Raw genomic sequence first — 23,588 nt, 5'->3', positions numbered from 1 at the left:
TCACATTTTAGTTGCAAAATTGGTGCTGCTACGCTATGGCAGTGTGTTGGAATACTAATGTACAGAAAGCTACCTATTCTAAAATTTTTATCTATGGATTCTGAACTAGTTATTAAAAACTGGGAATTATTCAGACTTCTACAATCAGTCCTTTGATTTATACTTGGAATGTAGGCGATGCTGGCAATACCACATTGTGAGGCTTCCAGATTGTGACTGATCTTCAGTGATGGAAGCCTATTGCCTGTACCAGGTCAATATGTGTCTGCAGCCCACACTGGAAAAAGGGCCATGTCAATGTATTAGTTATTACATTGCATAGCAATTACACTGTTAAAGACAATTGCTAGTTAAACGGGTGATGAGCATTGGTTCTCCCATCAAAACAGTATAAATAGATACAGCTGGAACACTTGGGTGGGAGGTACTCAGAAGTCCGTTACACTGAAGAGCTGTCTTATGGATAAACCAACTCATGGAGAAAAAATAGCTTTGGACTTGTTCTTCCACGACAAATACTTATCGTGAGTAACGTGGTAGCAGAGGATGAACTTTAAGCTCTGGTGATTGATTGCTGAAATCCCCTGAGGGAAAAGAAGCGTACCGCTACTAACAATTTAAATTACGGAAGGACAGTGAAAAATCACAAGCTTTGACAGCCCACCAATTTTTTGAGTCTGAACCATATCAGCAATGGAAGGCTGAAGTTGAGATATGGACCCGAGTCACTTCCATATCCCGAAAGAAGCAAGGTATGGCTTTGGTGTTATCATTTTCAGCCAAAAGTAAGATTAGGAGTAAAGAATTTTCAGAATGGAACACAAATGTTTTGGATCATGAAGAGGGATTGGACCTTCTGTCACAGTTTTTGGATACATTTTACAAAAAGGATGATTTATTGGAAGCTTACAAAACATGGTCAACCTTTGATAAATTTAAGAAAACAGATGATCAGTCCATGGAGGAATGTAATGCGGATTTTGATAAATAATGTAAGAAATTGAAGAGAAATGAACTTGAAATCCCGGAGCCTGTATTTACATTTAAGTTACTCGATTGTGTGCACGCCTCTCATGTTGATAGACTTTTAGTGTTGACGGGGGTTCAGTTTTGGGGGAAAGACTCTCCCCTAGACCAAATGGCTGCTGCCCTAAAAATATTTTCTGGGAAAACGGTCATTCCCAAACGCTTTCTTAGCAAATCTGAACAACTATGCCATGAAAAACAAGATGGAAGATTCCATGATAAAAGCAAAATACTGTGGATGCTGGAAATCTGAAACAAAAATAAAAATAGCTGGAAAAACTCAGCAGGTCTAACAGCATCTGTGGAGAGGAATACAGTTAATGTTTCGAGTCCAGATGACTCTTCATCAGAGCTGAGGGAATATAGAAATAAGGTGAAATATAAGCTGGTTGAGGGGAGTGGGACAGGTAGAGCTGGGTGGAGGGCCAGTGATAGGTGGAGGCAAAGGAGAAATTGCCAAAGTTGTCATAGACAAAAGGACAAAGGGATGTTAACGGTGGTGATATTAGCTAATGTGCTAATGGTGACATTAAGGTTAGAAAGCAGGACGAGCAAGTAACAGCCCTAGTGGGGGTGGGGTGGGGGGAAGGGATCGAAATAGGCTAAAAGGTGGAGATGAAACAATGGATGGAAATACATTTAAAAATAATAGAAATAGGTGGGAAAAGAAAAATATATTTAAAAATTATAAATAATTGGAAAAAGGGGTTGGGAATGGAGGGGAGAGTTCATGATCTGAAGTTGTTGAACTCAATGTTAAGTCCGGCAGGCTGTAAAGTGCCTAGTTGGAAGATGAGGTGCTGTTCCTCCAGTTTGCGTTGAGCTTCACTGGAACTTTGCAGCAGGCCAAGGATGGACGTGTGGGCATGAGAGCAGGGTGGTGTGTTGAAATGGCAAGCGACAGGGAGGTCTGGGTCATGCTTGCGGATAGACCGAAGGTGTTCCGCAAAGCGGTCACCCAGTCTGCGTTTGGTCTCTCCAATGTAGAGGAGACCGCATTGGGAGCAGCGAATGCAGTAGACTAAATTGAGGGAAGTGCAAGTGAAATGCTGCTTCACTTGAAAGGAGTATTTGGGCCCTTGGACGGTGAGGAGGGGGGAAGTAAAGGGTTGCACCTTCTGCAGTCGCGTGGGAAGGTGCCGTGGGAGGAGGTTGAGGTGTAGGGGGTGATGGAGGAGTGGACCAGGGTGTCCTGGAAGGAACGATCCCTGCGGAAAACCGCTGGCGGGGGGTGAAGGGAAGATGTGTTTGGTGGTGGCATCATGCTGAAGTTGGCGGAAATGGCAGAGGATGATCCTTTGAATGCGGAGGCTGGTGGGGTGATAATTGAGGACAAGGGGGACCCTATCATGGTTCTGGGAGGGAGAGGAAGGTGTGAGGGCGGATGTGTGGGAGATGGGCCGGACACGGTTGAGGGCCTTGTCAACCACCATGGGTGGAAAACCTCGGTTAAGGAAGAAGGAAGACATGTCAGAGGAACTGTTTTGGAAAGTGGCATCATCAGAACAGATGCGACGTAGGCGAAGGAACAAAGGAAGGCGATGGAAGATTCTATGGTGGCCGAATTTCGAGATCGACCCAATATTGGGTGAAGATCCCAGTACAAGGACTGGGTTACTAATAGGTGGCCTGAAAATGGTCGTAACTTTATTCAATTTGACAATAGAGACAAAAAGCGAGTTTGGGACAGTGACCGTAGGCATTTGAACTCGAAAAATATGCTAGAAATGGTTAATCGGTGTGATTCTCCATATCATTATGCGATTAATTGCCCACAGCGAAAGAATGTTGTTGAAGTAGCTCACAAAGATTCTTCTGGGGCCAAAAAAGATGATGGTGGCTGCCATAATGGAATTGTGTTGATCACTGAAAGTTTGAATCCGGTAATGAGTATCTTGATGGTCGATTCCTTCAATTGTGCAGCTCTGGACAGTGGTTGCACTTCTACGGCATGTGGGATGGATTGGCTTAACTGCTACCTGGTGTCTCTCGATGAGGCAGACCAGCGGAAGGTCAAGGATTGTGAAAGCTCTACCTGCTTCCAGTTTGGAGATGTTAACACATTAACATCTTCCAAAAGGATGGTCCTCCCTTGTAAGATAGCAGGGATCAGCCTCTTCATCAGTATTGATGTGGTTTATAGCGAGATACAGCCATTGTTTATTCGATCTCTGATGAAAAAGGCTCAGGTGACGCTAGACATGAAGAATGATAGAGAGGTTATGTTTGGAAAAAATGTGGATCTATATTTTACTCGGTCAGGCCATTACTGCCTGCCACTGAAGAAGCCAGGTATTTCTCATCAAAAAGTTCATGAAGTTTTGTTAACTGCTGGGAATAAGAATTTGGTGGACAAAAATAAGATAATTTGGAAGTTACATAGACAATTTACACATCCAGCGCCAAGAAACTGAAAACTCTACTGCGAGACGCTGGAGTGGTTGATGAAGGATATGATGACCTTTATTGAGCAAATCACTGCTCAGTGTGAAATTTGTATTAAATATCACAAGACACTACCGCATCCTGTTGTGAACTTGCCACTAGCCAGGGAATTTAATGATGCGGTGGCAACGGACTTGAGATTGGGACAAGGATAGGGGTATTTTTTTTACTACACCTCATAGATATGGCAACCAGATATAGCCTATCCATTGTAATACATAGTAAGGACAAACAGACCATTGTCGATAAGGTCATGGAGAAATGGGCGGGAACAGGATTAGGAACACCAACGAAGTTCCTGCCAGATAATAGTGGAGAATTCGCCAATGAGGAATTTTGAGACATGAGAATTTGAACATTATAATTATGCACACTGCAGCTGAGAGCCCGTTTAGTAATGGTCGTTACATTAAATATTGGCTGATCAACTAGATTGCAAATTGCAAATGGCGCTGGAATGGGCAGTGCACACAACTTTTTGCAAATGGTTGGAGGGTACAGTCCGTACCAGTTGGTGTACGGAAGAAATCCAAAGTTGACTTCAGTGTCATCAGATCCTCCCTTTCTAGGGACTAGCATTACTTCCACTTTTTCTGCTGATCTGCATGCAGGCAGAAAAGCTTTCATTAACGCTGAGGTTTCAGAGAAAATTCGGCAAGCCCTCTGGCACTGCCCGAGACCATCGGGAATACAGTTTAGACAAGGAAACTTGGTATACTACAAAAGGGAAGGCTGGAAAGGAGTGGAAAGGACCTGGAAAGGTGATAGGGAATGATGGAAATGTACTAATTGTGCAACATGACAATCAAACTGTTAGGGTACATTCTTCGAGGTTAATTGGCACTGACTATACCTTTACTGGCTCTGACCAGGACATAGCGAAGAGTGTGCGCGTGTGTGCACCCGCACCTGCACATGTGCACACACAGCAGTTATGAGGAGCAGGCTATGGCAGATAGAGAGTCGACTGATGATGAGTACAGGATAAGGCTATTCGTCCAAAAGGGCAACTACCCAAAGTAGGAACAAAGGTAACATACGTGCCAGAAGGGGCCAGTGTGTGGAGGGATGCCACCATCATAGGGAGAGCAGAAAAGGCCTCTGGTAAATACAAACATTGGCTAAATGTGCAGGATGAAGGAGAAGAGATAAGACCCATGGATTGGCAAATGGAGGTAAAGATGTGGAAGCTCAAAAAGTGCAATATAAGCTCTGATAGTGGGCCAGAAAGTGGTCATGACCCCAGAAAAAAATCACGGACCTGCAGACAGGATTCTGCTCGCACGGGAGAAAATCATATAGTAGTAATCCAGAAAGAAAGATGAATGTGAGTAGAGGTCGTAGCTTGACAAGAACGAGGAATATAGAACAAGCTAGGAATGTTAATAGAAGTAGAAGTCCTTATGACCAAGAGGTTTTGGTAATTGCTAATAAATTGGAAAATAAGCTGATAAAGGATGCCAAACAGAGAGTTGGAAAGTTGGAAGGAATTTGGTGTATATACTGAAATAGCTGACAGTGGACACCCAGCCCTATCTCACAGGTTGGATCTGTACAGAAAGGGTACTTCCAAACGGCGCACACTAGAGTAAAGTGAGATTAGTAGCCCAAGGCTTTGAAGAAAGACTCGCGGATCAGGATGTCAGGGTGGACTCGCCTACTGTAGGGAAAGTGAGTTTGAAGATTGTTTTTCAGCTATTTTAGCATCATATTCCTTGATATAAAGGCTGTGTTTTTGCAAGGGGAGAAGTTTCAAAGAGACGTTTTTTTGAAACCGCCTAAAGAAGCTGGTGCTGTAGAAGAAAAGCTGTGGAAATTAAACAAATGTATTCATGGATTGAATGATGCATCAAGAGTGTGGTATTTTTCCATGAGGTCTGTCCTCTTGAAAACAGGTTGCATTCAGTTAAAGGCAGACCCTGCAATGTTCTACTGGTACCATAAGGAGAAACTAGCAGGAATCTTGATCATGCATGCTGATGACTTACTGGGTGGAGGCTCTGTAGAATTTCAGCAATAGGTAATCGAGAAGATAAAGGAGTTCCAGGCTGGCAGTCAGGCTTCAGGGGCCTTTAAATACATAGGTTTGGACATTTAAGCACAGCAAGTTAAGAGTGACATTGAATCAACAGTCTTATCTAGAAAATGTTAATCGCTTCCCTATAAATCGCATTAGATCCTCACAAAAAGAGAATCCTGCTTCTAAGGAAGAAACAGACCAATCGAAAATTTTGATTGGGCAGTTGAACTGGTTGTGCACTTTGACTTTCCTGATGCTAGTTATGATGTATTGGAGCTGAGTACTATGGTGAAACATGCTACAGTTGGGGAAGTTCTGACAGCAAATAAAACATTAAAGAAGTTAAATTCAGAAAGATGCACATAAAGTTTCCAGCCTTGGGTGGACCAGAAGATATGAGGTTGGTCATTTTTAGTAATGTTTCACCTTACAGATGGGTATTCTAGTACAGCAGGGTTTATCATACTCTTGGTAGGAAAGAGTGATAGATGTTGCCCACTGGCTTGGGAGGCCAAGAAAATAAAAAGGGTAGTGAAAAGCACCGTAGCTGCTGAAACACTGGCATTAATGGAAGCAAAATATATATGGGGGTTTACTTATCCAACATGTTGACAGAAAGATTATATAAGGGGCAATGTGAGAAAAGTTTGCCCATAGAATGTTATGTTGACAACCGGTCTCTTTGGGATAATGTTCATTTGGCGAAAAGTGTTGCTGAATAAAGGCTAAGAATAGACTTGGCTAGCACAAGAGAAATGTTAGAGAAGAGAGATCTCTAAGATCCGATGGGTTGACACAAGTCACCAACTATCAGACTGCTTTACAAAAGAAATGCCTGTTCCAAGAAATTACTAAATGTGTTGGAAGAGGAGTGTTTTATGTTAAAATGACAATGAAAAAACTTATATTTTTTTTGTTTTATAATTGTTTATATATGTATATAATTGGTAAAGGAAATGTGGAATCTATAAATGTGGAGATACGTGACTTTATTTTATAAGAACATAAGAAATAGGAGCAGGAGTAGGCCATTTGGCCCCTCAAGCCCCGCCATTAAATAAGATCATGGTTGATCTGGCCCCGGGCCCCAACTCCTCCTTTGTGCTAGCTCCTCATAGCCCTCAACTTCCCAATATTTCAAAAATCTGTCTATCTCCTCTTTAAATACTTTCAGTGATCTAGCCTCCACGGCTCTCTTGGGTAGAGAATGCCAGACATTCACTACCCTCTGAAAGAAGAAATTCCTTTGCATCTCCATTTTAAATGACTGTCCCCTTATTCTACACAACTATGTCCCCTATTTCAAGATTCCCCTACTAGTGGAAACATCTTCTCAACATCTACCCTGTCAAGCCCCCTCAGAATCTTGTACGTTTCAATAAGATCACTCCTCATTCCTCTAAACTAATGAATATAGGCCTAACCTATTTAGCTGTTCTTGATAAGTCAACCCCTTCATCCCAGGAATCAGCCTAGTGAATCTCTTTTGAACTTCCTCCAATGCCAGTATATCCTTTCTGAAATACGGGGACCAAAACTGTACACAGTACTCCAGGTGTGGCCTCACCAACACCCTGTACAGTTGTAACCAGACTTTCCTATTTTTAAACTCCAACCCCCTAGCAATACAGGCCAAAATTCCATTTGCCTTCTTAATTACTTGCTGCACCTGCAGGCTAACTTTTTGTGTTTCATGCACACGAACACCCAGATCCCTCTGTGCTGCACTTTTTTGGAGTCTCTCTCTCCATTTAAATAATAGTCTGCCTTTTGATTCTTCTTACCAAAATGCATGACCTCACATTAAACTCCTACATTAAACTCCATATGTCAAGTTTTTGCCCACTCATTCAACCTATCTATATCCCCTTGCTGATTCCTTATGTCCTCATTACAATATACCCTCCCACCTATTGTATCGTCAGCAAATTTGGATACATTACACTCTGCCCCCTCCTCCAAGCCATTAATATAGATAGTAAATAATTGAGGCCCTAGGACTGATCCTTGAGACATTTCACTAGTTACGTCTTTCCAATCTGAAAAAGACCTATTAATCCCGTCTTCTCTGTGTTAACCAATCCTCAATCCATGCTGATACATTACCACTAATACTTTACCCCCAATACCGTGAGCTCCTATCTTGTACCATAATCTTTTATGTGGCACCTTATCAAATGCCTTCTGAAAATCCAAATACACTACATCTACCAGTTCCCCTTTATCAACTCTGCTTGTTATATCTTCAAAGAACTCTAGCAAATTTTTCAAACGTGATTTCCTTTTCACAAAGCCATGTTGACTTTGATTGCATTAAGCTTTTCTAAATGCCCTGCTATTTCTTCCTTAATAATGGACTCCAGCATTTTCCCACCGACAGATGTTAGGCTAACTAGTCTATAGTTTCCCGTTTTTTGTCGTCGCCCCCCCCCACCACCCTGCAATCCTCCTTGAACAGGGGCGTCACATTAACAGTTTTCCAATCTGCTGGTACCCTCCCGGAATCCAGTGAGTTCTGGAATGTTTTGACCAATGCCTCCACTATCTCTGCAAAAACCCTTGGATGCAAGCCATCAGGTCCTGGCGACTTGTCTGCCTTTAGTCCCATTAGTTTATCAAATACTTTGTCCCTCGTGATAGAGACTGTTACAAGATCTTTCCTCCCATTCGCTCCTTGCTTATCTGATATCTTTGGGATATTTATCGTGTCCTCCACTGTGAAGACCGATGCAAAATATTGGTTTAAATTATCTGCCATTTCCCTGTTCCCCATTATCAATTCTCCATTCGTGTCCTCCAAGGGTCCCGCGCCAACTTTAGCCATTCTCTTTATTTTTTTTATACCCATAGAAGCTCTTGCTGTTTGTTTTTATATTTCTTGCCAATTTACTTTCATAATCAATTTTCTTCCTCTTTATTAGCTTTCTAGTCGTACGCTGCTAGTTCCTAAAAAAATTCCCAAACCTCTGGCCTACCACTAGTTTTTGCCGCTTTGTATGTCTTAGTTTTTGATTGGATACTCTCCTTGACCGCCTTTGTTAACCACGGGTGGTTCATCCTCATTGAGTCCTCCCTTTTGCCCGGGATAAATTTTTGCTGAGGGTTATGAAATATCTGCTTAAATGTCTGCCACGGTTCATCCCTTAATCTATTTTCCCAGCCCGCTTTAGACAACTCTTTCTTCATACCTCTGTAATTGCCCTTATTTAAGTTGAGGGCAAAGTTTAGAGACCTGAGTTGCTCGCCCTCAGTGAATTTGAAATTCTACCATGTTGTGATCGCTACCCCCTAGAGGATCCTTAACTACGATATCTCTTATTAATCCCACCTCATTACACATTACCAGATCTAAAATAGCCTGTTCCCAGGTAGGTTCTGCAACATATTGCTCTAAGAAACAATCCGTGATGCACTCTACAAATTTGTCTTCCATGTTACCCCTGCCAATCTGATTTATCTAGTCAATATGCAGATTAAAATCACCCATGACAATTGTAGTGCCCCTCTTACACACCTCTATCATTTCCTGATTTATAGTTTGTCCTACAGTGAGGCAACTCTTTTGGGGCCAACAGATGTCTCCCACCCATGATTTCTTCCCCTTGTTAGTCCTTATTTCCATCCAAACTGATTCCACATCACAATCTATTGCACCTATATCACTACTCACTACCACACTGATAATTTATTAACAAAGCTACCCCACCTCCTTTTCCTTTTTGCCTATTTTTCAGGAACGTCGAATATGCTTCAGTATTGCGTTCCCAGTCTTGGTCACCCTGCAACCACGTCTCTGTAATAGCTATCAAGTCATATTCATTTATTTCCATTTGTGCCATCAACTCATCTATCTTGTTACAAATGCTGCGTGCATTCAGATATAGAGCCTTAGGCTTTGACTTTTTACCATTATTGCTCATTCTGGTTCTAATTTCTGCTGCACTCTTCTGCTTATATTTTTTGCCCCTTCCTGTCACATTTTGATTATCATTCACCTCTTCACTACCCTGCACCTCTGCTCTCTCATTTCTCTTTGATTTTTTTTAAACTTCCCTTCAATCCCTACCCCCTCACTAATTAGTTTAAAGTCCTTCTGTTTGTTTTGACAAGAATGTTATTAAAATTTCCAAAAGCTTTAATTTAAAAATAATATAAGGGAATCTGTCAATGTATCAGTAATTACATTGCATAGTAATTTCCTTGTTAAAGACGATTGCTAGTTAAAACAGGTGATGGGCATTGGTTTTTCCATCAACACAGTATAAATTGATACAGCTGGAACACCCTGGGGTGGGGAGATATTAGGAAGTCTGTTACACTGAAGAGCTGTCTTATGAATAAAGCAACTTGTGGAAAAAGACTAGCTTTGGACTTGCTCTTCCATGACAAGCACTTATTGTGAATAACAAGCCACTCTGTTATAAATACAGGCACTGAAGAAGGCAGCCCACAACCACCACCTTAGGGCAACTGGAGTTGGACTTCAAAAGCTGTCAGTCTGGCTCAGTGGTTGTGCTCTTGCTTTGGAGTCAAAGGGTTATGCTTTCAAGCCCTATTCCAAAGACTTTAGCACATATTCCAGATTCCTACATAGTACAGTGATAAGGGGGTGTTATTTGAGGTGCCATCTTTCAGGTGAAATGTTAAACAGCGGTCTTGTCTGCTCTCTCAATATGATGTTAAAGGCTCTATTTGAGTAAGAGCAGGTAATTTTTCCTAGTGACCTAGTCAACATTTATTCCTCATTCAACATCCTTTAATCAGATTATCCATTCATTTATTTTGTTGTTGTTTCTAGGATCTTGTGTGCAAACTGGCTGTCATTTTTCCTTACATTTATTACAGTTAACTACAGGTATAACACTTCAGAAAGTAATGTACTGGCTGTGAAGGGATTTAGAACATCTTGAGGTGATTTGCATGTTCTTTTCCTTTCTTGCTTGAGAAGTAATGAAAGTATCTTTTGTCAAGTGACCAACTAAATTTTGCATCCAGATAAAATTAAGGTACTGGTTTGGTCTTGTATAAATGCAAGTTCTTTCAATCTTGGAGACAATTTGTTTGACGACGTTTACGATAAAGATTGATTAGATTTGTTGTGTCAGGTAGCCATTGGTTGACTTAGTGGATTTCACAGCCTGCATTTATTTCAACGACCTGGTTTAAATCCAGGCCAGATTGATGGGATCAGAGTTTGTTCTTAGGCTCTTGGAATTCAAAGTGAAATGAGTCGGGGTAGTCTCATTTCAGAACTGTCCATATTTTGACAAAGTTGGCAACTTCACTAAGTGTCCTCTGCCAATGAGCACATAATGCTGAGAACTGTTATGCCTGCCAATGAAAGCAGGTGAACATAGTAGAACACACTGTAAAATGAAAAAATGGGAGTAGCAAATTCAAGCTATGTAGCTTGGGGATGATTGGTTTTGGGCAAATGTAATTATCAAGATTTTTTAAGTTTAAGGAATGATTTTATTTTTGAACAACCTAATTCTATAAATCTTTACATTTTTTTTACAAAAAAAGCTGAAGAAAATGGATGAATCTCACCAAGAAGCCACTGAAAAGGAAGTCGAGAGGATCTTGGGACTATTGCAGGAGTACTTCAAATCTGACCGTGAGTATGATACATGCAGCATGCTAACTGCTGGACCTATGATGCTACTCTTTACAATTAAAACTGTAGATATACTTCTGAAACAGTCTTTGCCATTGCTATTCAAAGCAGAGTTTAAAGTTGTTGAATGATGCAAAGTATCATATTTTCCTGTGTCACCTTCAGCAGTAAATGTACTTAAAGCTTTACTGAAAGGACTTGATTATTTCCAGTTACTCAAAATTTGAGAGCTGCATATAGAACTCTCAATAACCGTTGTCTTTCTTTCTGTCATTCATTTTTTCATTCGCTCTTAGTCACTTTTAATCAGTCATTTATTTTAATTTAATTGTCCTATTTGCCACAGAACCTTGGCCTTCTCATCTGATTTTGATTCACTTAAAAGAAACACTCCCCATCTTATCTTGCTGCCAGCAGTCTGATTCCACTGATCTTGCACACAGCTCCAATTACACTCCCCCCCGCAAAATCCTCCTCCATCATCAATGGAATAACCATGAACCAATGCAACAATGAACCACTGAATTGGCAAGAAGTAACCTCACTCAAAAAGTAAACTTTTGCATTCAGCATTTTATGATGGGAACCAGTTGCTGCAGATAATCTTTATCCCACCTTCCTCAACATTTCTCTCAACTACTTTGAGCAGTCTGACCTCTGACCCAATTTCACACAAGGACAACATATCTGACTTGCAGCACATCAATACCACTGCTGTATTTCAACATATTCTTGTATCACTGTTCACATATATCAACAATAGACAACAAAACTTTGATCTAATCATGTATAATTCATTCACCTTCTTCACCATTCACTTCTGTTGCACTTCCAGTTTGTAATCAACAACACGCATTTTGCTTGTGAGTGATGTCATCGGGTAGTATGCATAATTTATAACAACTGTCATGGCACTTTCATATTGCAGCTTTTTAAGATGACTTCCACTGCAATCTGGCATTTGCTCAACCAAGAAATGCATTTAAAAAGGTTTATAGGATTAGGATTTGATGAAATAATGTCACCATCCTGATGATATTAATTTCTTGAATGTTTTGTCTTCTCCAGCTGAAACGCCGATCAATTTCTTTGACTTTGTAATTGATCCACATTCTTACTCACGGACTGTGGAGAACATATTCCACGTCTCCTTCATTGTGAGGGTAAGTGTTACATAATGTAATTGACTTGAAGGGCAGCTATTTGTACTAAAGTGCCCTTTCCACAAATAGCACATCAAAGCCTTGTGTGTAAGAGGGAAGAATTGACCTTGCAATAGGAAGATGCTTTTCTTTCCTTCATTGCCTTGGTCTGTAATCTTCCTGTAGTCTCATAAGTATTGGTCATCCTTGTCGTGCCTTGCTTGACGATTTAGGCTATTCACACGTAGCGTGTCATGGCTGGGCTTAGCAGCCTTTACTTGATAACCTTATCTAGGCAAATTCAACAAATATCATTGGTTTTGCTTCTGTTCACTATCCCTCCTCTAACTCTGAAGTGCTGAAACTGATTTTAGTGTCACGGCTGCTGGCCCAGCTGAGACCAGCTATGCAGCACATGTTGGGGGATTGTCTCAGGAAAATATTACAAATAGAATTATTTCCACTGCTGTACTCCCTAAGGATCCATATTTGTAAGAAAAAAAGGAAACTTCCCTGCTACACCTAATGCTGTATCCATATTGTAGCTTTTGCTTAGACCAGTATTGTTTCCCGCTTGGGCAGTTCTTTGTACATGCTTTTGGATGTGGTTACTTGTATGCTTAAAGCTTTCTTCCACCATGGTTAAATGTCAAGTGAGCATGGGAGGAATCATTGGAATTCAAGAGATTTTTTTGCTCTGTTTAAATGCCTAGTGGGTTCAAAGCACTTTGTGTACACTTATTAAACCTAGTTTGATGACCCACTGGTATTGCACTTTGTGGTGTGAAACTCTCCATTTCAAACAGTGTTATTTCTTCTTAACTTGGAGTCAGATCCAGCCCCTATTCCTAAGTTGTTAGCTACTATTTGAAATGATGGTATAATCTCTTTTCAGGATGGTTTTGCTGCCATTGGACTTGACCAAGACAAACTACCAATCATTGGTAAGTTAGAGATTTGTCTAATCCAGAAATTTGTCTAATTTCTTTTATAGCTGGTCTCAGCATTCGGCCATCACTTTAATGGGTACTAATACATATCTCATGCATAACAAGACTTATGTCTTTTTTGAAGAGATAATTAAATCCCATGACATTATTTGAAGATGAGCATGTGCATTCTCTTGGTGTTCTGACCAATATTTATTCGTCAACCAGTATCACTAAAACATATTCTTTTGTCATGTATCCGATTTCTGTTTGTGGGACCCTGCTGTGCACAAATTGTTTGTCACAAGTGTTTTGGGTACCCTGGGTTTTTTCATTTATGGGAAATGGGTGTCGATGGCTAGGCCAGCATTTATTGCCCTTCCCTAATTACCCTTGAGAAGGTGGTGGTGAGCTGTCGCCTTGAACTGCTGCAGTCCATGTGGCATAGGTACACCCACAGTGTCGTTAGGGAGGGAGTTCCAGGATTTTGACCCAGTAACAGTGAAGGAATAGCGATATATTTCCAAGTCAGAATGGTGAGTGGCTTAGAGGGGAACTTGCAGGCGGTGGTGTTTTCATGTGTCTGCTGCCCTTGTCCTTCCAGATGGTAGCGGTTGTGGATTGGAAGGTGCTGCCTAAGGAGCCTTGGTGAGTTTCTGCAGCGCATTTTGTACGTGGTACACAGTGCTGCCACTGTTAGTCAGTGGTGGAGGGAGTGAATGTTTGTGGATGGGGTGCCAATCATATGGGCTGCTTTGTCCTGGATGGTGTCAAGCTTCTTGAGTGTTGTTGGAGCTGCACTCATCTAGGCAAGTGGAGAGTATTCCATTACACTCCTGACTTGTGCCTTTTCCATGGTGGACAGGCTTTGGGGAGTCAGGAGGTGAGTTACTCGCTGCAGGATTCCTAGACTCTGCTCTTGTAGCCACAGCATTTGTAGCCACTCCAGTTCAGTTTCAGGACAATGGTGACCCCAGGATGTTGACAGTGGGGGATTCAGCCATGGTCTCATGTGATTTGTTGGTTGTGGGATTGCTTAGCTCTGTCTATCACTTGCGTGCCAAACAGCATAAGCAGCAAGTATATTGTTATTGTGTTATAGCTTCACCAGTTTGACATCCCATTTTTAGGTATAACTGGTGCTGCTCCTGGCATGCCCTCCTGCACTCTTCATTGAACCAGGGTTGATCCCCTGGCTTGATGGTAATGGTAGAGTGGGGGATATGCTGGACCATGAGGTTACAAATTTTGTTTGAGTACAATTCTGCTGCTGATGGCCCACAGCGCCTCATGGATGCCCAGTGTTGAGTTGCTAGATCTGTTTGAAACCTATCCCATTTAGCATGCTGGTAGTGCCACACAACACACTGGAGAATATCCTTAATGTGAAGGTGGGACTTTATCTCCACAACTGTGCAGTGGTCAGTCCTACCAACACTGTCGTGACAGATGCATCTGCGGCAGGCAGGTTGGTGAGGATGAGGTCAAGTATGTTTTTCCCTCTTGTTGGTTCCCTCACCATCTGCCACAGGCCCAGTCTAGCAGCTGTGTTCTTTAGGACTCAGCCAGCTGGTCAGTAGTTGTGCTACTGAGCCACTCTTGGTGATGGACATTGAAGTCCCCGACCCAGGGTACATTCTGCACCCTTACCACCCTCAGTGCTTCCTCCAGGTGATGTTCAACATGGAGGAGCTCTGATTCATCAGCTGAGGGAGGACGATATGTGGTAATCAGGTTTCCTTGCCCATGTTTGGCCTGATGCCATGAGCCTTCATGGGGTCCTGGAGTCGATGTTGAGGACTCCCAGGGCAGCTCCCTCCCGACTGTACCACTGTGCCACCATATCTTCTGGGTCTCTCCTGCCAGTGGGACAGGACATAACCCAGGGATGGTGATGGTGGTGTCTGGGACATTACCTGTAAGACAAGATTCTGTGAGGATGACTTGTCAGGCTGTTTCTGGACTTGTCTGTGAGACAGCTCTCCCAATTTTGGCACTAGCCCCCAGATGTTGGTAAGGAGGACTTTGCAGGGTCGACAGGGCTGAGTTTGCCGTTGTTGTTTCTGGTGCCTAGGTTGATGCCGAGTGGTCTGTCTGGTTTCATTCCTTTTTTGAGAATTTTTAGCGGTTTGCTACAACTGAGTGGCTTGCTAGGCCAACAGAGGGCATTTAAGAGTCAGCCACATTGCTGTGGGTCTGAAGTCACATGTAGGCCAGACCAGGTAAGGACGGCAGATTTCCTTCCCTAAAGGACATTAGTGAACCAGATGGGTTTTTACAGCAATCGACAATGGTTTCATCATTAGAGTTTTAATTCTAGATTTTTTATAGAATTCAGATTCCATCATCTGCCATGGTGCGATTCAAACCTGGGTCCCCAGAGCATTACCCTAGGTCTCTGGATTACTAGCCCAGCAACAATACCACTATGCCATCGCTTCTCTTTCCTTGGCCCCCCCCTGCCCCATTACTATAATTTCAATATCTGTCACTTGAACAGCATATTGTGTACCATTTACAAGATGCACTGCAGCAACTCACCAAGGCTCCTTCAACAGCACCTTCCAAACCTGTGACGTCTACCACCTAGAAGGACAAAGGCAGCAGACGCATGGGAACTCCTCCACTTGTAAATTTTCCTCCAAGCCACACATCATCCTGACTTTACTGTCGCTGGGTTAAAATCCTGGATCTCCCTCCCTAACAGCACTCTGAGTACTCCTCCACCACATGGACTGCAGCAGTTCAAGAAGGTGGCTCATCACCACCACCTTGAGGGCAATGAGGTAATGGGCAACAAATTCTGGACACGAGATATTTCTTTCTTTAGCCAATGGTTAACGACAGCTTGTTCAATAAACACTTATTTACTTAAGTTTACAAACCTGGTGCTTGTATTCTGTTGACCTAAATTAAACAGTTAGGTAGAATTGGGGCAATCTAGTGGTTTGGTCAAACTTTTCACATTTGTCACGTCTCGGGGAATAGTGGGGCTTGATATTACAGTGCACTATCCCTAGTGAGTTGTGACAATAGGAAAACATGCCAAGGCACTTCATGAAACAAAATTTGACACCAAGCCACTTAAGGAGCCATATGACCCAAAGCTTGAACAAAGAGGCAGGTTTCAAGGAATCTCAGAGAGGCAGAGAGGGTTATGGAGGGAATTCCAGAGCTTAGGTCCTTGGTAGCTGACGGCACGGCTGCCAGTGGTGGAGAGATTAAAATCGGGCATGCACAAGAGGTCAGAATTGGAGGAGCGCAGTACCTCAAGAGGTTTGTAGAGGGAGTTAGAAAGATTCAGAGGGGCAAGACAGTGGGAACAATTTGAACACCAGAATGAGAACTATAACATTGAGGCATTGCTTATATGGGATTTACGATACAGAAACTGGCTATTTAGCCCAACTAGTCCATGCTGGTGTTTATGCTTTACCGGAGCCTCTTCCCATCTTTCCTCATCTAAATCTATGATAATAACCCTCATCCTCTGCCATTTCTGCCAACTCCAGCATGATGCTACCACCAAACACATCTTCTCTTCACCCCCCCGGCGGCATTCCGCAGGGATCGTTCCCTCCGGGACACCCTGGTCCACTCCTCCATCACCCCCTACACCTCAACCCCCTCCCACGGCACCTTCCCATGCAACCGCAGAAGGTGCAACACCTGCCCCTTTACTTCCCCCCTCCTCACCGTCCAAGGGCCCAAACACTCCTTTCAAGTGAAACAGCGCTTCACTTGCACTTCCTTCAATTTAGTTTACTGCATTCGCTGCTCCCAATGCGGTCTCCTCTACATTGGAGAGACCAAATGCAGACTGGGTGACCGCTTTGTGGAACACCTTCGGTCTGTCCGCAAGCATGACCCAGACCTCCCTGTCGCTTACGATTTCAACACACCACCCTGCTCTCATGCCCACATGTCCGTCCATGGCCTGCTCCAATGTTCCAGTGAAGCTCAACGCAAACTGGAGGAACAGCACTTCATCTTCCGATTAGGCACTTTGCAGTCTTCCGGACTTAATATTGAGTTCAACAATTTCAGATCATGAACTCCCTCCTCCATCCCCACCCCCTTTCCGATCCCCCTTTTTCCAATAATTTATAACATTTTTTTTTACAACTATGTTTTTTTCTTTTCCTTCCTATTTTTAAATTTATTTTGACCTATTGTTTCATCTCCACCTTTTAGCCCATTTCGATCCCTTCCCCCCACCTCACCTGTACTAGGGCCATCTGCCACTAGCTTGCTTCCCTTAATGTCCCCATTAGCACATCCTTTAGATAATATCACCACCGTCAACCACCCTTTTGTCCATGACATCTTTGGCAGTCTCTTCTTGGCCTCCACCTATCACTGGCCCCCTATAGAGCTCTCCTGTGCCACCCCCTTCTACCAGCTTATATTTCATCTCATTTCTATATGTCTTAGTTCTGATGAAGGGTCATACGGACTCAAAACGCCAACTGTATCCCTCTCCTCAGATGCTGTCAGACCTCCTGAGTTTTTCCAGGTATTTTTGCTTTTGTTCATAATAACCCTCTTATTTCCTTCTCCCACATATGCTTGTCTAACTTCCCCTTAAATGTATCTATACTATTTGTTTCAACAGCTCCCTGTAGTAGTGAGTTCAATATTGTCACTACACTTTGGGTAAAGAAGTTTCTTCTGAATTCTCTATTTGATTTCTTGTATTGATGGCCTCTAGTTATACTCTTCCACATAAGAGGAAAAAAATCTCTTCATCCACTCTTTTGAGCTTGTGATCCTGATTTTCATGCTATCCTGTGAAGTAGAGTGCTGACGTTGCCGTTGCACCCATGAAAGATTGAAAATTGGGGAGTACATTGCCCTGGGTTGCATTAGCATGTGCCTCAATACAAACCTTAGCTTCACCCCTATTGTAACAATCTAATCTTTTCTTCTTTCTCAAGAGTTGTTCTCTTGGCCTAGAGTTGAGATCGACAACTAGTAATGAACTTTGAGTCTTTTGTTATGTGGGCCTGTCACCATTGAGATCTTATGGATTACTGCTCTGAGCTGAGACTGCTGCATAAGCTGTTAAGGCATTAGGCTTGCATAACAAAGTCTTTAATCCAGTCAGCCTGAACAGATTCAAACTTAAGTCACAGACATAGTTATTGCGGTCTCTATCAGTTGGTATTTGTCATTGCATATATAATGCACAAATAAATCATGCGTACCCATATATTATCAAAGGAAATTTGTATTTTTGTGTGATCTTATTTTCAGAGCCAGTGAATGAAGGCGTGGATAATGAAAGGCCACAACAACAAAGGCAGCAGACAGTTATTTCTTTGAGTCAACAGGAATGGAAGGTAGGTACAGTAACTAAAAAGAGACTGCTAGAAAATTTTTCAACCAAATCATATTCAGGGAGGATTTATTCTAAATTATCCTGTTGTAATTTAATGGATTTATCCAGTTTTTTTTTAAGCTGTCCATATACCAGTGTCGGATGACGTGAATGTCATAAGTTGTCGGATAACATATCCACTTATTCTAACTGCTTGTACTGCCGACTGCTACTTTGAGTCTGTAAAATGCCACCCTAGACCTCGTGTTCTGATATTCTTGGGGGGGGAGCAGCAGAAAAGAGGTAAATTGTGTTGAGAAAGTGATAGTGAAATGAGAGGAGGGTTCTTTAGCATGTTGCAGCGAATGTTAACCATTGTAGTAGACTGCTGTTAGGCCTGAAAATCAGAAATTCTGATATATCTCTTTAATAAGGGTATTTGTATAAGCTTGTCATTTTCATGATTAATTAGGTGCCTTTTTTAGCTAAAATATGATTGATGTACATGTTCCACTAATACTAACTTTTTTTATTTTATAGGAAATAATTGATACATTTGAAATAGCAGATGCGATGATACCACCATCCACCCAAGGAGACTGATTAAATTATTTGATATATTTAACGTGCGTAGCCTTTTAAAATCTTTATTTTTATAAAGTGTACAATTCAGACTATCTAATAATGTTTATTATCTCGATTGTTACGGACAGGAGAGAGAGGCAAAACTGAACTCCTTTATTCTCTCGCCATCTGTCCGTAAGCAGAGGTGTTTTTATTTTAAAAATAGGCTGTGGCGCTTATTCCAAAAACCCTTTGTTTAAAGTGACATGCAGCAAATTCTTTTGGGATTAAATCGGAAGTTGAACTTATTCACACATTCAGAGCCAGCCAGTGGGGGAGATGATCGCAACTTTACACGCGTGTGCGTGTGCACACATACACACACACATATACAGTAAGGGGATAGGAAAGAGGTGTTTTACAACTATGAATAACTTAGCAGTAAAAAGAATCACAGAAATGAATGTCGGTTCATGTGATTTCCAGGGACCAGAAAGTCCAAATCCAGAGAAGGTGCCCTCACAAAGTAGCTCCAATTCAGGTGGGTTCCTGGCTGAAGGCAGAAGTGCAGAATTCCTTTGAAGATGATCTCTGGGCATTGAGATGAGGTTGATATTCAGAGAATGGTCTGCTGGGCAGGCAGTGGCCTGTGGCTGCCAGATAAACAGGCGTCGAGCAAGCTGCTTTGTCATCCTGGAGTCCGGCTTTTGATAACAAAAACAGAAAATGCTGGAAAAACTCAGCAGGTCTAACAGTATCTGTGGAGAGAAAAACAGAGTTAACATTTCAAGTTTGCATGACTCCTCTTCAGAGCTAAAGAGAAGTAAAAATGTGATGAAATTTATACTATTTAAGGGGTTGGAGCAGGTGAAGCTGGATAGATGGGGTCAAAGGAGAGATTGACAAAATGAACAAAAGGACAAAGGGGTGTTAATCGTAGTGGTACTGGCTAAAGGAGGCGCTGATGGTGTCATTAAGGTAGGAAAGCATAATAGGACTAGGGTAAGCACCCTGAAAAGATCATCATGAACAAGTGACAGATGCCCTTGGTGGGGATGGGGAGGGGGAGCCCCCCACTGTCCCCATCTACCGTCTCCTCTCTTTCCCCCACCCCCCCGAATGACACCATCAGCACCTCCTTTAGCTAATACCACTATGATTAACACCCTTTTTCCTTTTGTTCATGACATCTTTGTCAATCTCTCTTTTGCCCCCACCTATTGCTGGCCTTCTACCCAGCTTTACCTGCTGCACCCCCTTAAACAGTACAACTTTCATCACATTTTTACTTCTCTTTAGCTCTGAAGATGAGTCATACGGACTCGAAATGTTAACTCTATTTTTCTCTCCACAGATGCTGTTAGACCTGCTGAGTTTTTCCAGCATTTTCTGTTTTTGTTTCAGATTTCCAGCATCCGCAGTATTTTGCTTTTATCCTGCTTTTCAATGTCTGCAGATTGGGGTTAAATCAACAGACTTGCCTAGTGTGGCTAGAAATGTAACATTAAAAAGCAGTCCAAAGGCTAGAAGCTTGGGTCATGTGATGTTGCCCATCAATTAGTTCATTACTGCTTAATGAGTTGTTTCTGTGCTTTTGGCCAAAATCGATTGTTCCCCTTAGGAGCAAGATGGTGGCTGTTAGCGCCTCTGCAGGTATAAAGAGTTTTGTATTTCTCCCTTTGTTATAGTCCCGGCTGGGGGAAGCCATATCATCTGCTAGCCCTCTGGTTTTGTAGATTATAATGTGTTCTTACAATGAAGTGTGAGATTCCACAAGGATGAGGATATAATTCTTTTGTCCTTGTAACTGTTGTTGGAAATTTCCAGAAACTGTGGCCAATCTAATAAATCATGTGACCTGTAGCAGCCATCTTTTGGTCCAGCAAAGTTCATTTTTAAATAACCCAAAAAAAGTTTGATTTAAATGGTTTATGATCCCTTTCATATCTTAGGGACTTGTCATCTTTAAAAATTAGATCGCATTGGCAAGTCCATACTCCCTCTGGACTGAAGTTTGACCTTGTTTTGGATATTGGGCTGTACATATGAACTTTTTTACAATTTGTACACTGAAAACAGTACAGGATTACGCTATACACTCCCGATTTCATCAATCAGTGCAAAAGCATGACCCCAAAAGACCTCGTGGCCTAACCTAAAATCACTTGTTTTTATTGAGATATGAAATAGTATAGCAACAACACCAATATACTGCCAGTGAGATCAGATGATGCAGCAAATACCAAATCTGAGCTAGCTAAAAGTCAAATTAACTAGTAGATCTCCTGTGGCATTGACCATGAAAAATAAGGACAAGTGAATTTCCCTTGGTACACTAATGATGCTGTAGGTATAGGTATGGGAATCTTTATAACAGCAATACCAAAACAAACTTGAAAGGTGGATGCAATTATTATGTGATTAAAACCAAAGTTAATGGAGATTAAAATTTTAATCAATTAATTCGACCAGATGCATCTGTGTACCACAAGGTCACTTTCCATCTTTCCAGTTAAAACGAAATAGCAGAGATTGGATGTGAGTATTTACATGATAACCTGTCACAAGATCGCCACAGTCACACATGCCCCTCTTCCCCAGCAGGTTTTGATATTTATTCAATCAGCACCTAGTGACCTCCTCAATGACTACAGGATAACAGTATTTTGCAACATTTGCTTGTAGGTGGTTGTGGGCAGGAGAATGCAGTTAAAATGCTGATGTATTTCAGGTGATTGAAAACCATGTCTTTCAAGTCTGTCCATGCAATTAACTGTCTTCTTTCCTGTAAGAAATATCTATATCATGTATAAAATTCAGTAACCATGAGCCTTTCTTATGCCTTTCTGAAACCCTTTAAGTTTCATGCTCAACTACTTGTATTTAGTAGTTTTTTTTCCCATTTGTTGATCAATTTATTTTTTGCAAAAGAAATTGGGCTTGAAATTCAGCTGTGTAGCAATTTGCTTCTAGCAGCAGCATGGGGGCTTTGTTGCATGCAGTGCACTGCTGGCTGCTTCCATATCCATGCAATTCTTAGGGCCCAGCCACCAGCTCCTGGGATCTGGACGCAACCTCAGAAGCAAGAGGAGGAGAAAGAGGCAAAGAGGAGATGACATCCATCCCATGAAACTGAACAGAGTGAGAGAGACTTTGCTTCAGTTAACTGGAATTTCACCTACCCAACTTGGACACACTGGGCTGAATTTTAACCCAAAAGAACTAACGGGCAGGTAGTTTAGGACTGGAAATGCACTGCCTGAATGTGGTGAGGCAGGTTCAATCGAAACTGTCAAAAGAGAATTAGACTGTTATCTGAAGAGAGAATGTGCAGAGTTACGGAGAGAAGGCAGGAGAATGGCACTAAGGGAATTGCTCATTCGGCGAGCTGGTGCAGACATGATGGGGCAATTGGCCTCTTCCGCTGTAACAATTCTGTGATTCTGTAATTTTAAGTTCATTTCTGAATGCAAAAATTTTTCCCTTTTATCTTTTTCAATGGCCTTATCTAATTGTGCCACCAAGTTTTAATGTCCAGTGTGCCTGCACACCAATACGCCATTTGAAATCTTAAATTTATAGCATATTTCCATTTCCCATTCTTTCTTTGCATTGTTTTAAATAGGCCCATCTGCCTGCTAGCCAATTTACGTCTGCAGTCTCCCACAGTCGTCAGCTTTCATACTCCAATTTGATATCAACAGATTTGATTATCATTCTGTCCTGTAACTTTGCATTTATTTTTATGATCACTCTCTAACAATTTGTTTTATGTTTTCAGGTACCTTATCCAAAATCTCTATAATAGAAAATGTAATCTTGGAGAAGTGAGGATTATCTTGTACATATAGCTAAGGAAGTTTATACAGCAATGTAATAAATGTTACTGCCTTTATTTGTGTATTCTTTCAGTTCTGTTATTGAAAATTAAAGCTACTTTTTACCTCGAAGTATTTGTGCATTTAGTTTTTTTTAAATGGTTTAAATTTTCTATTGCTGGTTGTTGTTGTTTAAAAGAGACTGAGCAAAATGATGCACAGATGCAGTCAGAATTAAATATTTAGTCATTTTTACATACAATTGACTAGTACACTTGTTCTTGGCAAGTAAATGCTTGATTTTATTACTAAATTTGCAGTCTTTAAATATATTGAGTCAAATTTTTTGAAAAAGCGTAGATACAAATTTGCAGCATATCTGGACTGATACTAGTTCTTCAACGAGGGCTGCCTCCTGTTCCATTTTCTTTGCTTTTCAAATACTTATCCAATTACTCTTTCTTAGGTGGGTCATTTTAACCCCCCCAAAATGGGTGTGTTTATATTGGGTGATAAGTTCAAACCCATGCAGTTTTAACAGATCCAGTGGGCGACTGATCTGTTCTTGGGTGAATTAATTAGCAAAACTTTTTAAGGGGACTGTGTGCTTCCATTTTAATCTTTTTATTTTAAACTTGAGTTGGGTTTCCCTGCTCTTCAGAAACCTAGCAAATAGGGCTGGATCCATCAAGCTGGTCCTTTTGTAA

General features: G+C 41.6%; 1 protein-coding gene across 2 annotated transcripts in view; it reads left to right on the top strand.

Annotated features, from left to right (window-relative positions):
- nsmce4a (NSE4A component of SMC5/6 complex) overlaps window positions 1-23,013 on the top strand; it is a 28,591-nt gene extending 5,578 nt beyond the window's left edge. The window contains exons 6-11 of one of the 2 annotated variants that reach the window (XM_078564773.1): window positions 11,018-11,108; window positions 12,177-12,271; window positions 13,146-13,194; window positions 18,436-18,521; window positions 19,040-19,125; window positions 22,845-23,013. In XM_078564773.1, coding sequence (XP_078420899.1) covers window positions 11,018-11,108; window positions 12,177-12,271; window positions 13,146-13,194; window positions 18,436-18,521; window positions 19,040-19,102 — 384 coding nt within the window. In that variant the 3' untranslated portion in view covers window positions 19,103-19,125; window positions 22,845-23,013. Of the gene's footprint in view, window positions 1-11,017; window positions 11,109-12,176; window positions 12,272-13,145; window positions 13,195-18,435; window positions 18,522-19,039; window positions 19,126-19,918; window positions 20,045-22,844 lie in introns of those variants that run through there. The other variant, XM_078564774.1, reaches the window with a different exon arrangement.
- The last annotated feature ends 575 nt before the right edge of the window (window positions 23,014-23,588 follow it).

This window comes from Cetorhinus maximus, chromosome 20, assembly GCF_964194155.1.
Source record: "Cetorhinus maximus chromosome 20, sCetMax3.hap1.1, whole genome shotgun sequence".
NCBI lineage: Eukaryota > Metazoa > Chordata > Chondrichthyes > Lamniformes > Cetorhinidae > Cetorhinus > Cetorhinus maximus.
The sequence above is the reverse complement of the archived record's forward strand: the minus strand, read 5'-3'. Positions and strand labels throughout refer to the sequence as shown.